The 23,119-nt window shown below is 36.9% G+C and overlaps 1 protein-coding gene across 1 annotated transcript; it reads right to left on the reverse strand.

The window, feature by feature from the left end:
* Positions 1 to 7,570: 7,570 nt before the first annotated feature.
* On the reverse strand, positions 7,571 to 8,841 carry LOC149176828 (17.6 kDa class I heat shock protein 2-like). Its single transcript, XM_089419985.1, has 2 exons — positions 8,464 to 8,841; positions 7,571 to 8,274 (listed from the first exon to the last, which is right to left on the reverse strand). Exons 1-2 carry the CDS (start codon positions 8,702 to 8,704, stop codon positions 7,988 to 7,990), a joined length of 528 nt encoding a protein of 175 aa, XP_089276111.1. The 5' UTR covers positions 8,705 to 8,841; the 3' UTR covers positions 7,571 to 7,987.
* Positions 8,842 to 23,119: the final 14,278 nt, after the last annotated feature.

A 23,119-nucleotide genomic window follows, 5' to 3' on the forward strand; every position in this document is an offset into this window, starting at 1 on the left:
ATGCAGTTTTAAGTTTCATGGGCTTAAGGCCCCTTAACTTAAAACAAATAAACATTTCTCTCTGTAATGTATTTTAATTTTCAATTATGGGAATATATATGATGCCCTTCGTTGTTTTTAAGATATTTGCCACTTTCAATGTATGGTTCATGTATCTGGGTTTGATTTAGGGCTCCAAGATTTTCATATTCATATTAATATATAAAACACATCTGCAATATGAATTTCTGGATTTTCTACCGTGCCATGGTTTTCATTGATTTTTGAAAAAATGTGGATGGTTCGTCTGTAATGGTCAAGGGCTGAAATTCAATGGCCATGTTTAGTAGGTTTTGACTGCAATGGCGAAACTGCAAATTAACTGGAATTCATCGAGATAAGCTTATCAAGAGAAATGATAAGCTTATCTCATGACAAATAGGAAAAACGGTGATGTTGAATTCTAGAGAACAAATTGATTAAAATTAGAAGCCCAAAGGACATGGACCAAGAGCATTTTGTGCGCCAAATCCAAATGTAGTCATTTTGAAAGAAAATGGCACTTTTGAAGAACTTCATGAGTACTCAGATCCTTCAACCAATGAAAGAATTCAAGAATCAAATGTCCTAGAATGCATGCAATGTGAAGAGAGCATACAAACTTTTACTCCGTAAAACTATGATGAACATGAAAATTATGAAAAAGATCAAGAGAATTTCATTCAAACAAGAGCTCAACTAAGTAGGTTCAAGCCTAGAAATCAAGTAGGTAAAGGAAAAGCATTCAATAATACTCCTCATTCAACCCTTCATCAAGCTAATGAATAGCATACAAGGAACAAGCTAATGCAATGATGAAGATGACTTATAACATAATGAATGAATTGATAGAGCTACAAATTACTCATTCTTTTGTTAAAGTGATTAAAATACCTCAACAAAAGGAGAACTTGTTGAAAGCCTAGGAGAATACAAATCCATCAAGCTCAAGAATAGAAACAACTTTTATCAGTAGTTAACAAAGACCCAAGTACCTCCACCTAGAGTAAGAAGAAAGATACTCCTTTTTATCTCTCTCAAAAATCATGATTTTTATCTTACATAATTGCATGGTCCATAGTTGTCTACAAATAATATAATGCCACTTTCAATTATGAAGTTTTTAGGATTGGAACACCAAATATTATGAAGCCCCAAAAAAGTATACACGCTATTGGTTCAAAATAGATTCCTTCCTATGATAAAATTAAAGATTTTTGTGCATGGATAAGCTCTGCTCCACATATAAATACAATCTTCTCTCTGATTGTAGTTGACTTTCCAATGGCTTATGGAGTTGTTGTTGGTTGTGATTAATCAAATAGCTGATCGTACCTACGGTTGTATAACTTTGTTTTACTTTTGTATGATCTATGAAATGGATTTTGAAGGGCTGTAAAGCTTTCAAATGAAATATTTGCTCCGGATCTATCCTATACAAATTTGTGACAGAAATAGCGACTAAGATGGCCATAAAGTGATCTCTTACTTCCAGATTAAAGGTTATTTGGGCACAAGTACCATGCGAAATTAGATACAGAGGTTCATTAAATAAAAAAACAGCTATATTCTCTTGGAGCTGGTGCCGAAGAGGATTTGATGTCTCGTGCGGAAGCTTTCACATTCAAGCTTTGGCCTGATGATGTGGATTGCATGATGTGCTTTTTATTGTTCACTGATGAAATATTTGATGCATTTTAAAAAGAATTCTGAGAAATAGTTTGACAAACCATCTAATAGTTCTAACAGATCACTTGGTGAAAGCATTGCTTAAAGCATATTCAGAATAATATTTGTATTGTTGTGCAGGTAATGAAGTATGGTACAAATGAAACACTACCAGACCAAGCCTTAAATGGCCATTCAGCACAGGTGTTATTTTAGCCAATTTGGAACCCACGAGTGCTTTATCTTGATTGTGGTCTTTTATCAAAAGGTGGCAAATCACTTTTAGACAATACTTTTATTTCAAACTGGCGATCAAATGCAAAAACAAATTTGTTTCTCCGCGGCTCTCTCCTCTTTTTTATGAAACTCTGCTTAAATGTAGTCAACTATTTATCATGCTGGAATCGCGGCTCTCTCCTCTTTTTTATGAAACTCTGGTTAAATGTAGTCAACTATTTATCATGCTGGAATCATACAACTGTTTCCTTGATATATACCAAACGCTAGAAGAGAATATGAAGAGGAAGAGCAAGTTGCTTTCCCAAGTTCTTGATCACATGATATTGCTTCTTCTAATGTATTTCTGTGAGACACTTAGGGATCTTCTAACACCACAAATTGTTCAGCAAGAGATTCAGAGGACTGCAACACCCACCTCTGTGTGGAAGATCTGTCAGAAACAACCAACTTCAAGAGTTAGATTCGTAGATCTATTACTTGATTAGAAGAGAAAATGAAGATTAAGTGGTTACTCTAGAGTCTAAATGACAAAATAAATCTTTAATTACGAATGGAATAACAAGCAGATACGGTATACAGTAAAATCGCGTTATTTTTATGGCTGTGAAATGTAGAATTTGTGTACTGTGTCCAAACTCTTAGTAACAGTGATAAGGACTTGGCCTCTTCTTCAATACACAAAATAGGGTTCCTTGATTTTACTAATATAGATGACATATGATGCCCACTGATTGTCTTTTCAAGGCTTGGAAATATATGCATACAAAATCTCGACTTCCTTAAATTATGAACGGCCTTAGAACTGTCCTTTAAAAGATTCTCCGCTTCCTTACAAATATGTGGAATGACAAGTCCACCACCTTTCTTCTTTTATAGCCCGGAGATCAAGAAATCACAGCTCCAATGACCTATACTGGTCGGCCAAATTCACAGAGCATGACAGTATATAGCAGTGCTTTATGTGACATAGGCTTCTTGGCCTTATTACAAGCACAAGGAATAAGTAGGCATCTTCTTAGATAAAACAATCGACATTAACAAAACTTTCTCTCTTCAATAACTCAGAGAACAAAGAGGCATGAATAGGTCGGATTCACTGTCTGAATTGAAGAGCAAGAGAGAATATACGACAGCAGGGAGAGACCATGCAGAGCAGATATGTACATTCATACGGATCTAGGCAGTTCCATGTAGTTTACAAAACAGTTCCATATGTTCATGCAGATAGGGTCGTGCAATCCATAAAGCAACACAATCCAGACATACAGCATGCCATATCTTCTCGGGCCAACTGTACTGCTCAGTTTAGGGTGATTTGTTGACCATAGAGCTACTGGATTTTAGAACACTGCGAAGGTTTCTTCGTGAGTGTTTTTGAAAGAATGAAAATCTGATTTTGAAGGAGAAATTACCTCTGTATGTGTGAAACTGTTTTATGCTTCCACTATTTAATTTCCAGCTATTGTGTGATTGATGATATGGCCTGAAATTTAATTTCTGGTTAATTAAATTCAGCAAGTTATTTGTTTAATTAAGATCTTAAGGGCATTAGTCATCTGGCCATTCTTACTGTAGTGTGCCCTACCCTAATGGCAGTAACCCTCAAAGGGATAAGGCCAGCGATCATGCATGTTGGATTTTGAGAAGTGTAGGTGTGTCCGCTTTTTAATATTAAGCAGTCCACCATAACATTTTTGCCTCCATACCACAAGATCGAGAACAGAGTAATCCTTTCTCCAAGGTTGGCTTCATGAAATGACCTTTGGCATATTCTTGTGTTCTTGCACTTTTCTTGGCCTCCTAGGAGAATAAAGTTATTTTCAAAAGACTTATCCAAAAGCATACTTATGCCCAGAATGTAAAAGAGAGATAGCTCCATTGCATAGCAGACCTTTATTGTTTCTTGTGCTCAGAACAATAGGAACACTTGGCTCCTTCTTAATGTGGTTCAGAGAACTAGGCCAACAACTTGGTTCTTCATTGCTCCATAGGACTCTCTTTAATTCATTGATCAAATCCAAATAAATATATGTATCCCTAGAGTCACTTATTTGATCCTCAACAAATTTTCTTGTTGGACATCTTTGTTTACAAGACTTGAATTTATGTGAGCACAGGTGACTGGATGGAAGGACTGCTAGCTTCAGAATTCTGATGCAGAGGTGCCAAAGGGATCAGATCTTCAAACATACTGTTGACTGCTTTATCCACTGAGAAGATTGGACTCAGATCAACAAATTCTTAAAACAAAACTCTTCATTGACTTCTTATCATGACACGTGGTTTAGCTGCTGAAGGAGGACTTTCCTATTGTAAGAACATTGAAATATTACCTCCGCAAATAGCATATCAAAAGTCCCTAAAAAAAATTAAATCACTGCATTAAATGGGTTATATGCATTAAATTACCCAATCCATGATGAGGAGGGGTCCTTCGCATCCAGGCATCCATATTCATAAGACCATCTTTCATAAGATCCTGGCTCAATGCATCAAAGTGCCCAATGACCTAATCAAGATGCCAAAATCAATGTCCTCACAGTGCCCTCTGCTCATTGTGCTCGCCAAGACATAGGATCAGCCATGCACATCCTTCTTCCAATGTGTTCTTCATGAGGCACCTTGAGAGATACCATACCTCTGATTTTATGTTCATACACGCTGCTACAGGGGTCTGCTCCAAAGTGCCTCGCACTTCTTCTATCTTCCAGACTTCCAAGGGTACTGTCACCCTTATCCAATGGTGCCAACACAAAGGAGCTGCATACTTTTCTTGGATGAACTTCCTTTGCTTCAGCTGCTAGACAAAAATAGGATCACATGGAGGGCTGCCACTAAACCTTCTCAACAAAATCACATCAACTGCTAGATAATGACATTATGGAGGGCTTTTACTATTCTTCAAAAATCATTTTCAGACTGATGTCTAAAGGGACCATCCCTTCTCATAACTGCATCCTCTATTTTTATTGGCTTCAGGGCACCTCTTATGAAGGTTTCGAAGACATGAATATATATTCCTTATTGATTTGCAAGTTGGCTTGAATGGAACAGGCTTTTAACACTTGTATATATATCTATATATATGCGCTTGTAACAGTGATAAGGACTTGGCCTCTTCTTCAATACACAAATAGGGTTCCTTGATTTTACTAATATAGATGACATAGGATGCCCACTGATTGTCTTTTCAAGGCTTGCAAATATATGCAAACAGAATCTCGACTTCCTTAAATTATGAAGGGCCTTAGAACTGTCCTTTAAAAGATTCTCCGCTTCCTTACAAATATGTGGAATGAGAAGTCCACCACCTTTCTTCTTTTATAGCCCGGAGATCAAGAAATCACAGCCCCAATGACCTATACTGGTCGGCCAAATTCACAGAGCATGATAGTATATAGCAGTGCTTTATGTGACATAGGCTTCTTGGCCTTATTACAAGCACAAGGAATAAGTAGGCATCTTCTTAGATAAAACAATCGACATTAACAAAACTTTTTCTCTTCAATAACTCAGAGAACAAAGAGGCATGAATAGGTCAGATTCACTGTCTGGTTGATGGCATACTTTTTATAAATAAATTTCCATGGCTATTACGGTTCAATTAAGAGCCAATCTCTTGCAGAGTTCAGAGTTGAATTCATCTGTAACTGCCTTTGATTTAGGGAGTGGTCAAGAAAAAACTTCAATGCCTAACAAGACTGTGATGATCACAACCATAAATGTAGCTTGGGCAGAGGAAAACAGTGTACTACATTTGTACATGCAGAGCCTTCGAATAGTTATTGAATCATGTTCTCCTCGTTGCAGTGGACCAGGGGTCATTTAATCGTTGCCAACATATTCATCACACTGCTATATTTTGCTAAAAGAAATATCTGATTTCAATGAATCTGCCTCTGCATACCAAGACTGGCGTGAATGGTAAAATTCAATGAATCTTCCTCTGCATGCCACTAGAAATTGTTGGATGAAAATATATGTTTTAAAGGCAAGAAATGGAATGGTTTTTTTGTTATTTGGATTACCAAAAGAAATCGCTTAGTTAAGATAGCTTATAAATGGAGGCATAAATTCTGAGGCTCTCATGGTGTTATTTCAATATATTGGCCCTGTTCAAGTTTTGAATGATTCAGAAATTAGCAGATTTGTTAAATAGTGGAGGCAGGAAATTTGCACTTCTTTTCTGTCAAACCTGGTAGCTGATAAAAGATGAGAAACAACTTAGTCACACACATGTTGATAAAAGCTTAATACTAAGAAGGCAGGTAGAAGTGGATGATTAAGATTGTTTATAGGTTTAGCCAACAATTTTATTGGTAACATGCGTAGTTTGAACTTTTGGTGATATTGTTTCATCACATAGGTTGACTACAGTTTGGTGAATTGTTACTGGAAATATACTTAAATCAAGATAAAATATAGGTGGTTAGACCTAGTTGAATGGAGAGTCCCAGTATATTGGCCCTTTTGAGGATTTTGTTGCCTTAGTCTGCTGAGTAAATTTTTTTTTTTGTTGGTTGGTTGTTGTTGTAATTGGTAAATTGTATAGGTGATTTTCATTCACATGCTTATTGAAATAGCTGGCTTCTTGAATAGGGCAGTCATGCAGTTGAGTATGTGAGAGGGGTTTGTAGAACACATTATCTAATGAACTCTTATGAAGAGGCAAAAAGTCTCACTCATAGCCTACTCAGGGCTTCAGATGGGAATTTCTTTTATATACTGATCAACTTATTAGAACTACTGCTGCACTTTTTTCATCCACAGAAGCCACTTGAAAATAAACTCTCTGTAAGGGCCATTGTTGGAGGCCCTCAGCCCAACAACCATTTTAGCCAGCCTTGGAAGGCAAATAGTTGAGTTCAAACATGATGAAAATTTAATTCCCTGTATACAAAAGCATGTATTAGGTGTTGATAATGGCTAGAAATATGCACTGAAGATGTATATACCTCCTTTTGTACAAAAATGAACAAAAGAGGCAAAGGTATAAGGTTCACCTCGAATTTTCTTGCAAGTTCAATCCACTGTAGGATGTGAAAGGAAGTGTCACAATGCTAAGAATGAAAAAGAGGGGAAGGAAGAAACTAATAATTTCAGAAATTCTAGCATTCTATCCGTACCTTGATTTGTTCTAATAAAATAAATATTAATTGTTTGTCAACATCCAGGGAGCTATCTGGTAATAATAATAATATTTTATTAGTATTATAATAATAATAACAACAATGGAAATGTGGGGAAGGAAGAAACTAATAATTTCAGAAATTTGGACCTTTTATCCTAGCTTTATTTGTTCTTCAGATCCAACTAATATTTTGTAGATCCAACTTATGGTGAACCCAAAGCCAATTGCAAGTCATTCAGCGAACAACGATCTATAAGCATGCCATAGTATTATGTCTCTGCGTATTCACAATAGTGATTCCATTGTCATATTATTATTCCCCACTTGGACAGAGAGATGACACAAGGGGTTTCTACATGTTGACCAACCATGTAAATTGGATCTTATAAATTAAAATTCTTGTTTTCTAGCCTTCTATTTCTGTAGATATCAATTGTGTAGTTGATGGCATACTTTTTATAAATTCTTCCACAAACTATTATTATTTACAAAATATTCATTTTCAGAATACACATAACTAACTATTGCAATTGTAACTCATTATCATCCACCCTTGCTTTCAACAATGTCCATTCACATGTCCCTATTCTTCCCCACTCTATGCTATTCTTCCCCACTCTATACATGTCTCTATTCTTCTCCACTTTATGCTATTCTTCCCCACTCTATGCCTTACGGCGTTTCCTTTGCAACATAAGGTGCAAATGCTAGTTTATTAACTAGTGACAGAAAATACACTACATGGAACCGGAGTATTGCCTAATTATCTTTCCAAGCTTTTACAACTGCAAAACTTCTGCAAGCTTTTATAACCGCAAAACTTCACGCTATGAAAACCTCATTGTAAACCCTCACCCTCATTGTAAAGGACCTAATTATCATTCTAAGCGTGTCAACTTGTAAAAGCCATACACTACGAAACCCTCGCCCTCACTTCTCACTTGCAGAAATATCAATACTTTTGACATCGCTACCGGAAGCGGCATCTGGCTTAATCTTGGGGGCTTTGACGGTCAGGACACCGTTCTCCAATTTGGCAGATATGCCGTCAGCATTTACATTTTCCGGCAGCCGGAATTGTCTCCTGAATATCCCGCTTGACCGCTCCACCCAGTGCCACTGGTCCGTCTCTTGGACATCTTCCTTGTGTCTTTCCCCACTAATTCGCAAACTGCCGTTATCTACCAGTTCGATCTTTACTTCTTCTTTCTTCAACCCTGCAAAAGATTAAACAGAGCATGCCGTTATTCAATTGATGGACAGCAAATCAAAAAGCAGGGCAAATAAAAGAAAAGAAACTCGCAACTTACCGGGCACATTCAATAGAGCCTGCCGTTATTCAATCGATGGACTGGACTGCAAATCGAAAAGCACGGCAAATTAAAGAAAAAGAAAGCACGACTTACCGGGCACATCTGCGGTGAAGAAATGAGCTTCGGGGGTTTCCTTCCAGTCAAGCCTCGTGTTGGCGATGGCCTGCGCATCCCGGGAGAAAGAAAAGGCCGGTGTGTCCAGCGCACTGCCGAAATCAAAGGCGTCCCAAATTCGAGACACGGGAACGAACGGATCAAATAGGCTGCTGCTGCGGTCCCATGGATCCCACAGGCTACCGGCTGTTGATCGACCGAAGAAAGGAGTCAGTGCCATTCTGCCAAAATTTCTGGTCTCGTTACAGAGAAAGAGAAATCGAACCGATCTTTAGATTCAAACAAGTGAAGAGACTAAACGCTTGCGTTGATTCAAAGCAGATGAAATTCGCTGTGACAACCTCTTGAATTCAAAACGTTGACAATGTAACAAATTTATAGGCGCGAAAGGACGGTGGAATTGTGAACGACGATGGTTCGAGAGACCCTAGAAAAGATGGAAGTTTCCAGAACGGTCTTTTAAATGGAATTTGAAATCTTGTGTTAATTAACCACTGCCACGACTACCACCATCGCTATTACCATCATTCGATTATACCTTATATATGTTTGTGGGTCTCTAGATCTTCCAAATATAACTTGTCTATCATCGGGGTCTTTATATCTTCACAAAGCTTCAACCATTTATTCTCGAGAGTTGTTCTCCAATTTGTTTGTCCTTAGGGAGTGTGGCAATTATATGAAAAGGCTATAGTGAATGTTTCCCTAAGGTAGTGAGGTGAGAGTTCTCCAATTTGTTTGTCCTAAGGTAGTGAGGCGATTATATTAAAAGGCTACACTGAAGGTTTCCCTTAAGGCAGTGAGGTATTTGTAGCGATGAGCTATGATTTGATTAAGGGGAAAGGTGTTATGAGGTAATTGTAAGTATGATTTATGATTTGGTTTTTGTATTATTTGGTTGGAGAATTATTTTTAGTTCTTTACCAAGATTATTATTAACGATTTGAAATTGTTTACTTAGAAGATATATTAGCTATAATTTTTTTTCCAACTTATTATTAACAAAAAAGTTGAAGAGTATTTTTATTAGAATATGCTTACTTTTCCATTCAAATATATTCATCATAGTGGCCTTATTAAAGTTAATTTATGGCTTGCAACTTATTCATGTGTTGCATTTTAATTTGTTTTCTTTTTAGAGATACTTTAGTGAGAGTATGGTTGGATATTCTATTTATGTTTTCTATTTTAGATATGTCTAATGCATAATATTTTCTTATTCTTGTTTGAGTTCAAAAGAATTTGAAACTTTTTAGCATTTTTGTTTATCTTTTTATTAGGGAAAATATGGAATTAGGAAAAGGGAACTTACAGACATTCATAAATTAGGGATATGGTATATTTAGAGTTATGAATTTTAAAGGTGAGGCCCATAAAGTTTTATTGAAGGAAGGAATGAGAAGGAAGCATTTAATTGTAATTGCATAAATAATTAAGAGCTAAGAAGTTGAAATAGTGGGCAAGGTTTTTATTAATAATTCTCCCTTCTTATTATTACTTTATTGTTGAGAGGGAAAGACCCTTAATAATCCATTGTCACTATTTTATCTAGGTGGATATTGGTGGCCACCCGCCTATTTCACCTGGACCTCCAGTTGGTTTCATCAGTTTCCTTGATTATAGCACAACTTACTAATTTTAGCAGTTTTTTCAGGTCCTGAACTTTTGGAGTTGTTTTGACCCCCTAAATGGTGTTTTTTTGAGGTCCATAGAGGGGACTGTTGCGATTTTTGTAGTACTTGGAGAGATATTTTTAACAAGGTATCGTACTACCAAACGAAGATCATATGGCCAAGTTATGAACCCAGGTAGTTGGTTGTCCAACTAACCTTAACGTGGCCCACAAATGTTTGGTGTTCCATCTCCTAGGGCGAGGGTTTTGGTTGTTTAGGGTTTTCCCTTTGTCATTCAATAATAAAAAAGGCCTTTGAGCCTCATTGTAGCACAGTTCAGAGGCATGTAGCCGTCACATATCTTCTCAAAGATAAGCTACCATCGCCTGAGCTATTTTATTTCCATTGTGTATGTAAGCATCTTTCAGTTCTTTGATATTAATGAAATGAAATTTTATTTCTACTACATCTCTATGTTTATGTTTATATCTGTATTTTGTTGCGTTCCTGCATAAGTCTGGATAACTATTATTGTAAGTAGACTCGTGGACCACAATTTGACTCATTTTTGCTATAAAAACACTTTTTCTTTGCCTCAAATACATATCCATTTTTCCTTCTTTCCATTATGTTTTCCCTTATTATGATTTTGCTGAAGGTAAATATTTTCCATTTTATCTCTTACATTTTTTTTTATAGTTAAAGTGATTTTTGAGATTGTTTGGATTATTGCACATATATACATGGATCCATGTTTTGATTACGAGGAACTTACTAAATCGAACTACTGTGAGAATGATCATTATTTCCAGTTATCATGAGTTAGTCCTGGTCATACTTTCTACACTTGAGGAAAGGGATCAACCATTAAACCCTATCGTCAAATTCAAACCAAGTGGTTATATTTAATCAAGGGTATTTTAAGAAGACATATTAATGAATATATATGTAATAGTGTAAGACTTTAAATACTATCATAACGAGTTCCATTGTGACAAAGGCTTGATGGTAGACATAACTATGAGGATCTCATTGAACTTGTTGATAGTCGTGCATCGATGCACAAAAGGTTTAATTTCACATGATCTTACAAATTGAATAGGGCATCAAGTCTCATCATCGCATAAAGCATAACTGTGATAACACTTGGAGGAAACTTATGCAAAGGTGTTTTGTTGACATAATTAGCTAAGGATTTGCACAAATGGATAGTAGTTGAGACTGATTACACCACACAACTAATCAAAGGATTGTTATAGTTGTTTAGTTTTATATATGTTTGTTTGAATTGGTAATGAACTTTGAGGGGCTTCTCGCTCCATCCGTGGAGTAGGCAGGCCCCCTTCTCATGTACATATGTGTGTGTAATCACCTCAGAGACAAAGGGTAGACATTTTTCCTAAGATTACGGTAAATGCATTTTCTCTATAATTCAAGTTCTACAAACTCAAGCACAGGCTAATCCTTAGGTAGGGATGAATTGAGGTAAGGCCCTATGTTATCTTTGTACACCAATATTTAGTTTCAGTAAGTTAGTCTTTTGTTTCCATTGCTTAATCATCCTATATATTTTGTAGCTATGGTCGGTTTTCATAATTTTACTTTAGCCCTTGAAAATATATGCAATGAAAACTGTAAGACCTGTTCTTCATGTTGGCTTCAAAAGAGAGGAAAATTTGAATTTCTAATATTTAATTTTTGGCTTGAAAACATAAAGTCGACCCTCCAAGAAGTCAGGTCAAGTTGTCCCTATGGTCATACCAATTCAGTTCACTAGAAGACTATATAAAGGTTTCATTCTCCTCCTCAAGAAAGCAATTTGAATCACCATCTCAGGAAAAGAGAAAAAGGGAGAATCTAAGGCAAGGTAAAGGACAAATATGAGGCAAAGTAAAGGACATATCTAAGGTAGAGTAAGGGAAGATATGAGGTAGAGTTCTTGGGCATGCTAGAGTAGCAATACAAAAATTTTATGGTGCATAAGTAGGCCGAATTTTGACCCTATCAGATTAGACCAGGTCGAGTTCATTGGGTGATAATTTGACTTGAGGGAAGTTTGACTAGGTGTGACCAGGGTTATGTTATTGGTTAGTTTTACTTTGTATTTTAGGTGTATCTCTCATTGAACTGAATAAACTATCTAAGGAAAAGGTTGCTAGGTTTTTCCTCCATGTGGGGTTTCCCACAATAAAATTCTTGTGTCTCTTGATTGGTTGCCTCTTTATGATCATACTATATTTTTTGTTCTACTACTAAAGATCCTCTATATAATTGCTTAATGATGAATGTGAAATACAATTGGATTTTAAAGTAAAAATCATTAGAAGTAATTATAAACTAGAAGACCTTGGAAAATCAACAGATTGCACCACACAACTACTGAAAGGATTGTTATAATTGTTTAGTTATATGTTTGTTTGAATTGGTAATGAAATTTGAGGAGCTTTCCAATCCATTCATGATTAGTAAACTATCGTGGATATTCCACTCAACAGTTCGTCACAACAGATCTGATAATAATATATTAAAATTATGAATTTTTACACTATTATAGTTTTATTAAACTTCTGTATCAATAAATTTAACTGAAATTAGTGCATGCATACAAATGGAAATTATGCAGAAAAATGGATAATGAAAAAATAATCTCACACACACACACATAAGACAGAAGATATGCTCTGGGAAACCCTTCTAGGAGAAAACCCAACTGGAAGGTGAGGCCGCTTCGATCTCTTTCTCTATCTAGAAAATAAGGATGTAGGTACAAAGAAGTAATGCCTATGGCCCATGGGCTACTACAGTGCATAGATACTCTCTGTGTGCTCTACCTCCTATCTCTCTTAACTATCTTTGCTCAACTATGGAACAAAATGCTCTCGAAAGAATGGAATGTCTCTTCCTCCTAGTCGCCTGGTTATAACACAACCCAATAGCCTACGAATGGTTAAGTTTGACTACATAAACTATTAACTTGAGTTACAATATAAACTCTTCTAGAGTGTTTTACATCACAAACACGTGGCCCTTTTCCAAGAATAATGGAGGCTAACACAACATCCTCCTAAACTATAAGTGTGAAAACAAGAAGGTCAAATTTTAAGTGGCATTACTTTTTCATACAGACTCAAATTGACGTGCTTCATGTGTTTTTGGAAAGACCTCTGTGTGTAGAACAACATGAAAAGGTGCAACATTAAAGCAGAAAATTTTTACCTGCAAAAAACATCATTTGATGCCTCAAAACTCTTCAAGAAGGTTTCAGACCTCGTTTTGCCAAACTGGGCCCTGCTGATAAAAACGGCCCCATGAGTTGATTTCTCCATGTTTTCCACTCCAAATGAATTGATATGGATGACAAAAAATATAATGATCCAATCTAGATCACACCTCCCCATTTGGGAGGCTTTTGGTCCCCAAAACCTTCTACTGAATGAGGTGAGAAAAATTTTCCTCCACCTTCTCTCTGGTGTACGATTTAGCTTTTCCTAGAAGTTGTTCCTTCAACCCAATTTGCAAAAGGTCATGCTACCCCTGTCTTGTAGTTCTAAACATATTATGCAAAATTGTATCTTCTTTCAACTCTGCCTGCGCATCTAGTGTCAAATCCTCCACAATAGGTAGGATATGTTCCTCTCCCTGATCTGGCATGGAAGGCTCATAAAGCTCCAATTCTCTACATTCACAACTGACTACATGCACATATATGGTGGTAAATAGAGTCGATAGGAATTATCGCCCACCTTTTCCAATATCTCAAAGGGACCATACCTCATAGCCTTGATTTAATTACTAGGCCCTCACAACCTCTTCTTATTCAATTGTAACCATACTCTGTCTCTCACCTTGAATGATTTCTCTATTATTGTACTTGTAGATGGATCTTCCTAATCTTCTCTATAAAATTTTCATCCCTTAAAGCATCTCCTGTAACATCTTCCCTCACTCCTTTTTTCCCATATGAAATATCCAAAGGTGAAGGTGGAAAATATCCAAAACAAGTCTCAAATGGGGACTTTCCTGTAGAAGTGTGGACTAATATGCTATAAGAATGTTGTATATATACCAAATTTTCATCCCAAGCCTTCGGATGCTTCCGATTGTATCCCCTTAGAAGTTGCACCAAAATCTTGTTGGCTACTTTTGTCTGCCCACCTTTCCGTGGATGTAATGTTGTAGATCTATTCAACTTTGTGTCCATCTTCTCCCACAATGTAGTCCATAATGCACTGAGAAATCTTGTATCCATGTCTGAAACCAAGCTCCTTAGTATCCCAAGTTCACCTAGACTTGTCCAAAGAACAAGCTTGATGCTTATTTCCTGTTGATGGTCTTTTTACATGGCATCAGAACACACATCTTGTTGAACTTGTCAACTACCATGAACAAGTAGTCATGTCCCTTCATGGTTTTCAGTAAACCTCCCACAAAATACATGGAAATTCTTTCCCAAGGATGAGTAGGTATAAGTAAGGGATGATAAAGAACTTGTTTCCTATTGCTAGGCTTGCTGGTACAACAAAGCATGCATCCCCTTATGAACCTATCTACCTGCTCTTGCATCTTGGGCCAATACACATACCTCTACAAGTTATCCACGGTCTTCCCTACACCAAAGTTCCCTGCAACCTTTGAGGTGTGAGCCTTTTTAATTAACTTCAATCACTTACCTTTAGGAACACATATCTTATCCAGCCTATAGAGTAACCCATCCTGGAGATGGTAATCAACAGTGGTATCACCATCGTGCACATGACTCTGAATCTAGAACTGTTGATACACCTCCTTGAAGTCCTCATCCTCTAAATATGACTCTATGTATGCATCATAGGTGAATGTCTCCATGTTCATAAGAGTCCCCAAAGATGTAATTCGATGTTGGTGGCCTTGAAAGCATGTCAACCAACTTGTTTGTCCTGCCCTTCTTATACTTGATCACCAAATGAAACTATTGTAAAAACCCCATCCACTAATAATGCTTGGTTTGTTGTAGCTTACTTTGGGCCTGAAAGTATTGTAATGATTGGTGATATGTGTGGATTATTGTCTCATTTCCCATCAGAAAATGCTTCCACTTCTTCACAGCTTGCACCATGGCATATAACTCCTTGTCATAGGTAGGGTAATTAAGGATTTCCCCATGAAATACTTAAAAATGGTAGCATACTGGCATTCCTCATTGAATTAAGACATCTCCCATAGAATACCCACTCACATCCATCTCCACTTGAAAGGGTCGTTGTAAGTTTGGTAATGCTAGAATTGGTGCTTGACTGATTTTCTTCTTTAGCTCCTCGAAAGCCTTTCGCTGACCTTTTTTCCACTAGAAAATATTGCCACTTGATTTTATGGCATGGAGTGGTGATTCTACCACTGAAAATGAGGCTATGAATTTCATTAGGTACTATGTTTCCCCAATGAAAATCCTGACCTCAGAAAAATTAGTAGGCACCAACCATTTCATGATGGCCTCCATCTTGGAAGGATCTATCTTTAGCTCTCCTCCACCAATCACATGCCCCAAATACACCAAGTATTGTTGTGCAAACTCACACTTCTTGAGATTTTCTAGCAGCTTGTACTTCTTCAATGTTTCTAGCACTTGCGTAAAATGTGAAATATGTTCTTCCCAGGTATCACTATATACGAGTATATAATCTAAATATAAAATACCAAATGAATCTATAAAAGGACACAATATATCATTCATTAATATCATAAATGTAGTTGGTGCATTACATAGGCCAAATGGAATTACTAACCACTCATACAAACCTTGCCAGGTTTTGAAGGTGGTCTTCAATGTGTCTTCTTGTTTGACTCAAACTTGGTGATATCTATACTTCAAGTCGAACTTGGTGAAGTACTTTTCTTGTTGCAATTGATCTAGCAGATTGTATATCCTAGGCAGGGGGTCTCTATTCTTAAGAGAAATTTTATTCAATGCCCTATAATCTATACACATCCACCAAGTCCCATCCTTCTTTGACACAATGATGATGGGTGACCCACATGATGATGTAATCGGTTGAATGACACCCTTTTCTAGTAGTTGCTGCAACCATTTCTTCACCTCACTTGCTTCTATAACAAACTTCCTGTACAACCCAATATTTGGCAATGGGGACTTTGGCAATAGTTGTATCTCATGTTCCACTTCTCTCTTAGGTGGTAACCCTTTGGGCTTTTGGAACAAATCCATTTATGCCTGTAACAACTCCTCCAATTGTTGTTCTTGTTTCTTAGTACACCCTGTAGAGCCTTATGAATTCTTCATCTTGACACTCTTCTTCACTCATTTTCATTCTCCTTGACCATTTTTTTTAACTTGATAGGCATAAAATTACAAGTTTTGACATAGGTAAGGTAGTAATTTTACTATTTTTCAAATTTCCTAAATGTTCCTTATTATTAATTTAAATTTTGCGTTGGCTACTAGATTCATGCAATTCTGCAACTAAGATTCATTTCTGCAACCAACTCCATTGTTGAACAGGGTCCAAGACTCCATTTAAGGAAAGAAGATATGAGTAGAAAGAGCTTGATCCTATCCACGATATCCTCCTATTCACCTACACCAAATCGTTAGAAGAAATCCCAATTCACGCGGTCAAAGGAAATGGTCAACAAGTAGCTAGAGCAAGTGAGCAGGAGTCTGAGATGAAATCGTCTCACGATTTGCTTTGTTGAATAGAAAATCTTGAGCAAATCGATATCTATTTCTCAATTTAATAGTTAAATTAGAACTCTGTTAGCTGAAAGTAGGCATGAAATCCTCAAACTAAATGGCTTTTATAAATATTGTAAGGCAGGACAAAACAGGGGACAACATGAATGAATTTCTGGTGACCGTAATCATTTTTAAACTCTGTGTTTTCTATTTAATGGAAGTTCCTTTGAAGACTTGATGCACAGTTAATTGTTCATTTGGATCTTGTGACTGCTTGTTTGTGGAGGGTCCTTGCAAACAATGGGGTTTTAAAACTGATAGATTCCCCTGTTTATTATTATTTGTTGTAGTATTTTTGTACATGTTTCATTTCATAATTCTTAGTTTGATTTCAGAATTGGATAGCAGTAGTGATATTTCTTTTGAATAGAAAAGCGGTAGTGGAATTATTCATTAGTTATTTTTTATCATAAAATACTAATCATGGCCATTCATAGTTTTGATTTTCTTATGATAACATTACAACCTTCTTTTACAAATTATGCAGTTCATTTGACTCATTAAAATACCAGTGGTTTCCTTATGATTCTTTGGAATTTCATCAAAAATCATTTCAACCTCATAGCATAATATGTTTCTCTCTATAGACTTAGGTATATATATTTCTCTTAGCTTTATGTTTAGATCATTTTTATTCAAAAAAATTCTTAGTTTAATTTCAAAAAGAAGTGTGGTTTGGTTGTAGTTAATTTATTTAACTTCCAAATCTTGAAGCAAGTGTGAGTTAGTTTAGTTTTCATTCAGCAAGTGTGAGTTAATATAGTTTTCATTTAGTAAGTGTGAGTTAATTTAGTTTTCATTCTGCAAGTGTGAGTTCTTTATAGTTTCATTTTTCAATAAAGGAATATATATTTAGATTCATAATCATTTTATTTTCACTAGATAGCAATGTTAATTTAATTTTTAAAATAGGAATACAAAACTTAAAAACTCATTTCCAATTACTCAATTAATTAATAATCCAACTTAATAAATAGTCTTCTAGCATATATTGTACACTTTCACTTCATAAGTTTACCAACTCCGGTCGATAATCTATGTAATCAATTTAAGACAATTAAACTGACAAACACACCCCTAAAGGGATGCCTTGACTTTATTGAATCCTCTTCAGACTAACTTTCTCTTAAAAACAATAAAGCATACTCCTTTCTTGAACTGATCAATTTCTTGGCTTGGTTGGCACTTACCAATGAAATTTTTGACTTGCCTGTGTGTGCGTTGATGATGAACGATTTTCCATCCTTGACGAGTCAATACTGATTGGCTCTCCTCATGAATATTTCATCATGCATGTAGATGTATTAACTCCCAAACATGATTCCATATACATCAAGTGAAACCACATTTAGATCCACTTCATCAATAACATCAACACTGATAGCAAATCTAATTTTACACTATTGTGTTACCTTTGTCTTGGCATCCTTATTTACCCATCCCAGTGTATATGGTTTTGGATGATCGTGAACTTCTAGCCCCAACTTATTGACCATCTCTAATGCAATGAGATTCACTTACGATCCTGAGTCAAACAGAGCATCAATCTTTATCTACTTGACCTGTATCTTTATATGGAAGAGTTTGGTCATTTCTTTCTCTTCCTGTTGTTGAAGGATACTCAGATTCATGTCCTTTTGCACTGATGTACAAATGATCGTATCATCCATGTCTAAGATGCTTTCAACTTGGTTTCTCGAATCAATGGCCATGAAATTCTTCTTCTTCTTATAGTTCATCTTGCTCTTCGATTTTAGCTCTGGATGCAACTTCCAACACTTCCCCTCTATATGGCCATCAATGCTGCAGTGGTTACAATGGTTTCTAGGATCTTTTCTCTGGTGTGTTGTGGCTGCCGTATTTTTATCTTTTCCACCTTTTTTATTCTTCTTCCCCTCCTTAGAATACTATTGTTTCTCCTTATGCTTCAATCCACTTGATTGTTCTCTTTTCATGCCTATGTTCCCCAGGTACTGTGCCTGTACACAAGCCTTGTCCACCGATTTGGGCTTGAAAAACATCACTTATTAACGTAGATGGTGGTGCAAACCCCAAATACTTGAGGAGTACAACTAGATTCTTTGGAGACATACCCAACATTATAGCCATCTTCTAGAATTCTGTTGTGTCCTCTTGCATGCTTTGGCCCAACTTTTTACTAAAGTAATGCCACTGGATCCACTAGTCCTCAACATACCCAATGGGATAAAATTGTGATTAAATGAGGGTTTCGAAATCTTCCCACTTAGCCACTAGAGTTTCTCCCTCCAACCTCATGGTTTTCGCGTGGCTCTCCCACCAAGTCAATGCATGGCCCTCCAATTTCAGCCGTGCAAATGATATTTTTTTTTCCTTCCTCAATCTAATGGATGCTAAAATAAAATTCCATTTTCTTCAACCAATGTTTTAGCTTCAAAGTGTCGATCTCACCATGTTATGGCTTGATATTGATTTTTACTTCCATTTTAAACAAGGACTGATTCACAACGCTCGAACCATTGAGAAATCTATAGGGAAATGATTAAAGTGATTTCCATTTTCTTGATAACTTCTTGTGATCTCTTTTTAGTTTTTATTACTCATTAGCTTATTTAGAAATTATTATGTTTTCATATCATCAAACTACCAAAACAAGAAGAATAAGAACGCATAATGTTGGTTGTAATCCAGGGCAAAAACCTCTCCACTTGAGAGGAAAACCCGCAAATTTCTTCTCTTCTTATACATTCTTCAATTGGCGAACTCGAAGACCTATAGACCAATACCAATACCCTCCAAGACCAATTCCAACCCTTCTGGATGATGTGCTTCCTTGTCCAAGTCAAACCTAGTCAAATCTCTTCCAGCAACACAACTTTGACCCCCATCTTTAGAATTTTTGCCTCTACTACAGGTCTAAAATTTTTGGCCCTCCCAGCTGCAACTGCTACCACATGTGTGAGCTTATTTTGGCCTCCCAAGACTTCTTCATACTTTCTCTTAGCTTTATCCTTCTTGTGGTGCTTGAGGATAGCCCAATGTGACCTTTGCTAACCTTCTTTTCTTCTTTCTTTAAGATCGAACCTGTAGAATAAAAACCCTAGTCCAGCAATAGGAACCCTAGCCTTCCTTTGAACGTGTGAGAGAGAAATAGCTCAGAACAAGTATTCTTCATCTTTTCTTCTTATATATTCTTTAGTTGATGAATTCAAAGACCCATAGCCCAAAACCAATACTCTCCAAGATCAATTCCAACCCTTCTGGATGATGTGCTTCCTTTTTCCAAGTCAAACCTAGTCAAATCTCTTCCAGCAACACAACTTTGACCCCCATCTTTAGAATTTTGGCCTCTACGTCAGGTCTCAAATTTTTGGCACTCCCAACTGCAACTGTTACCACACATGTGAGCTTATTCTAGTCTCCCAAAACTTCTTCAGACCTTCGCTTGGCTTTATCCTTCTTCTGGTGCTTGAGGATAGCCCAATGTGACCTTCACTAACCTTCTTTTTCTTCTTTCTTTAAGATTGAACCTGTTGAAGAAAAACCCTATTCTAGCGACAAGAACCCTAGCCTTCCTTTGCACGTGTGTGAGAGAAATAGCCCAGAGTAAGTCTTCTTCATAGTATTCCTTGTCCATTGCCTTTCTTTCTCTTCTTCTTCACTTGGATGGGTAAGTGATGAATGTCTTCCAAGGAGGTCGACTTTCGTCCTTTATATATGCTTCTTAAGGTGTACGTGGCTCCCCAAATTAGGTTGAATTCCCAACTGCCAGGCCAACTTGGTCTTAAAGCATATTTTGACACATTTAATGACAAAAATAATTTTCTTTGCAATGTGCCCGATGGGGTCTTCAACTTATGACAATGACTCTTTTGACTTCTTGACCTAGGACTAATCTAAGACACACTCAATGGGTGCTTGACCTCTAAAATAAAAGACCTTGAACATGAAACCCATGCTCCAGTAACAATAATAATAATAATAATTTTCTTTCATTTTACAATATACAAGAATCAAAAGTAGATTTCATATTTATGAATACCAAACCTAGTTACACATTTTTCAACACAAACGAGGTTGATATTTTCCTGATTCTTTCTTCGACTAGTTCTTCGTTTCTCCCTAATATTCTGATGTCCATTCTAATTTTCCCTCTGCATTCAAACCCCCATCTTCTCCAAATACTCCCAACTTTCTATTCAAATCCTCCACGAGGAGGTTTACATTGCGGTTGATATTTTCAACTTATTTTTCTAGCCACGTAAACCTAACCTCTTCAGGATTATGAGGTTCTACAAATTCGAATGCCATGATTAGGGTTTTACAATTTTTGGCCCCACCGATCTAGATCCATGCAATCTCCACAAAATACCCAAAGAAACTTGCTTTGATACCAAATGATACAGAAATTATTGTGGATATTCCACTGGAAAGTTTGTCATAACGAATCTAATAATAATATATTGAAGTTTTGAACTTTTACACTATTACAGTTTTATTAAACTTCTAGATCTGTAAATTTAACTGCAATTAGTGCATGCATGAGAATGGGAATTATGCAGAAACTTAGAGAACAAAAAGATAATCTCACACACACACATAAGACACAAGATATTCTCTATGAAACCCTTTAAGGAGAAAACCCAGCTAGAAGGTGAGTGTTACACCAAAAAATGTCACTATGGCTATTTACAGTTAGTATGGCTCTATCAACAGTCATGCTATCCTCCTGGGCAAGTCTTATGCCTCTACTCTCCATGTCAAACTCCAGAAAAGAGAGAAAGTCTTTGTAAATGTGTTTATCTCTGGGTACGCAGATTCTCTCGGCCTTACCTGCGTATACGCACCTAATGTTCACAAAAGCTGCGTACTTGTACGCTCTGTATGTAAAGGGACAGGTGCGTACCCCTGTAAAGGTCAAAAGGCGCGAGTTTCATCTTTAAAAATTTACTTGTGGTCATTTCTAGAGCATTCTAGAAGGTTGTTCGACATGTATTGAGCGCCTCCAGATGGTTCATGTACCCCTATGAAAGAGGAACTTATCCCATCAAGAGAGGAGCTATCCCATCCAAAGAGGGGATTATCCCATTGATGGTGGACCTGATTAACTTCCTCTTGAGCACTATAAATACAGGCATTGGGCCAGAAGGAGGGGAGGTTGAAAGCTAAACATTTCTAAGGGTAGATGCTGCAGGAATTAGGACTCCCATTTAGAAGCTTGTGAGGAGAGATTCCCATCCTTTCTTGTTTCATTTGGAAGTGGGTGAGCTTTGTCAAAGTAAAGGAGAACTCTTGATGGACCCTGGGAGGGACTTGCACAACACCAAGGCTCAGGTTGTAATTGTTCCTTTTGTTTCCTATTAATGCAAATGAGTCCATTCTTCTCAATAACTTGTTATTTATGAGTTGTTTCATGTACTCCTTGGTCTATATGTTAAATATGTTTTATTTTATGAGATTATCAAGTGCTATTTAATCGTTTGATTGTTAGTGAATGTAGGTTTCGAAGTGAAGGAGGAGCTCGTCCGGATCAGCGAGACTGGACTACTACAACAGCGTTGGACTACAGGTAGGATCTAAACACTTGATTTCTTGTATGGTAAATGCATGTTTAGAGAAGGATTGCTCTTGTTTGTCTTGTTTGTCACTAGAGAGTCTTAGACTCCTAGGGAGGTTGGTTGTGTCCGCACTATCGAATCTTTCCGCCTGACAAAATGGCGACTCCACTGGGGACTCCATTGATGTGAAAGTTTTTTCCTTTGTATGCAACTTTGATCTGAGAAAAGTAATTTATTTTCTAGTTTTTGGCTGTGTGACTTTGTATTTGGGTGGGCTAGCTTAGGGTTAAATTAGATTTAGTTTTTCTTGGTTTTTCCAGTAGTACGCACCCTCTAAGTATTGCACAGTGCGTACTTGTACGCACTGTTGCTGTGTGCACAGAGCGGGCCCGCACCTGGCTTAACAGGTTGCCTGCGTACCCTGCTAAAAATCAAGAAATTTCCATTTTTTACATTTTTCCTCTTAGGTTTTGCTTTTTCTTAGTTTTTACTGCCCAGATCCATTAGTCCCCTGTCAAAGATCTTCACCTGAATTTGTTTCGATAGCATTGAGTGTTTTAGTGGATTTCATAGAAGTTTAAGCCCTAGGGTTTGATTTTTGAGTAGGTCCTGTAGTGACTTTGGCGGTAGAAGTTGTCAAGCCTTAGATCTCTCTGGTTTTGTCAGCTTTCTTAGGAGTCGGACCTGTCATAAAAGTCTACCTGTGAGAGCGACTTACCTTTGAGTTGTCTCTTTGGCAAATTTCGAAGTGCTTG

Source organism: Pinus tabuliformis, chromosome 4_1 (assembly GCF_031772625.1).
Source record: "Pinus tabuliformis cultivar Carrire ecotype Pingquan chromosome 4_1, CPIR1, whole genome shotgun sequence".
Lineage (NCBI taxonomy): Eukaryota > Viridiplantae > Streptophyta > Pinopsida > Pinales > Pinaceae > Pinus > Pinus tabuliformis.

Excerpts from the sequence above, each read along its gene's own strand:
- LOC149176828 (XM_089419985.1), bottom strand. The coding sequence starts at position 8,704 with ATGGCACTGACTCCTTTCTTCGGTCGATCAACAGCCGGTAGCCTGTGG. Across the intron at positions 8,275-8,463 it reads CTTCACCGCAGATGTGCCCG|GGTTGAAGAAAGAAGAAGTA; the intron begins GTAAGTCGTGCT and ends AATCTTTTGCAG.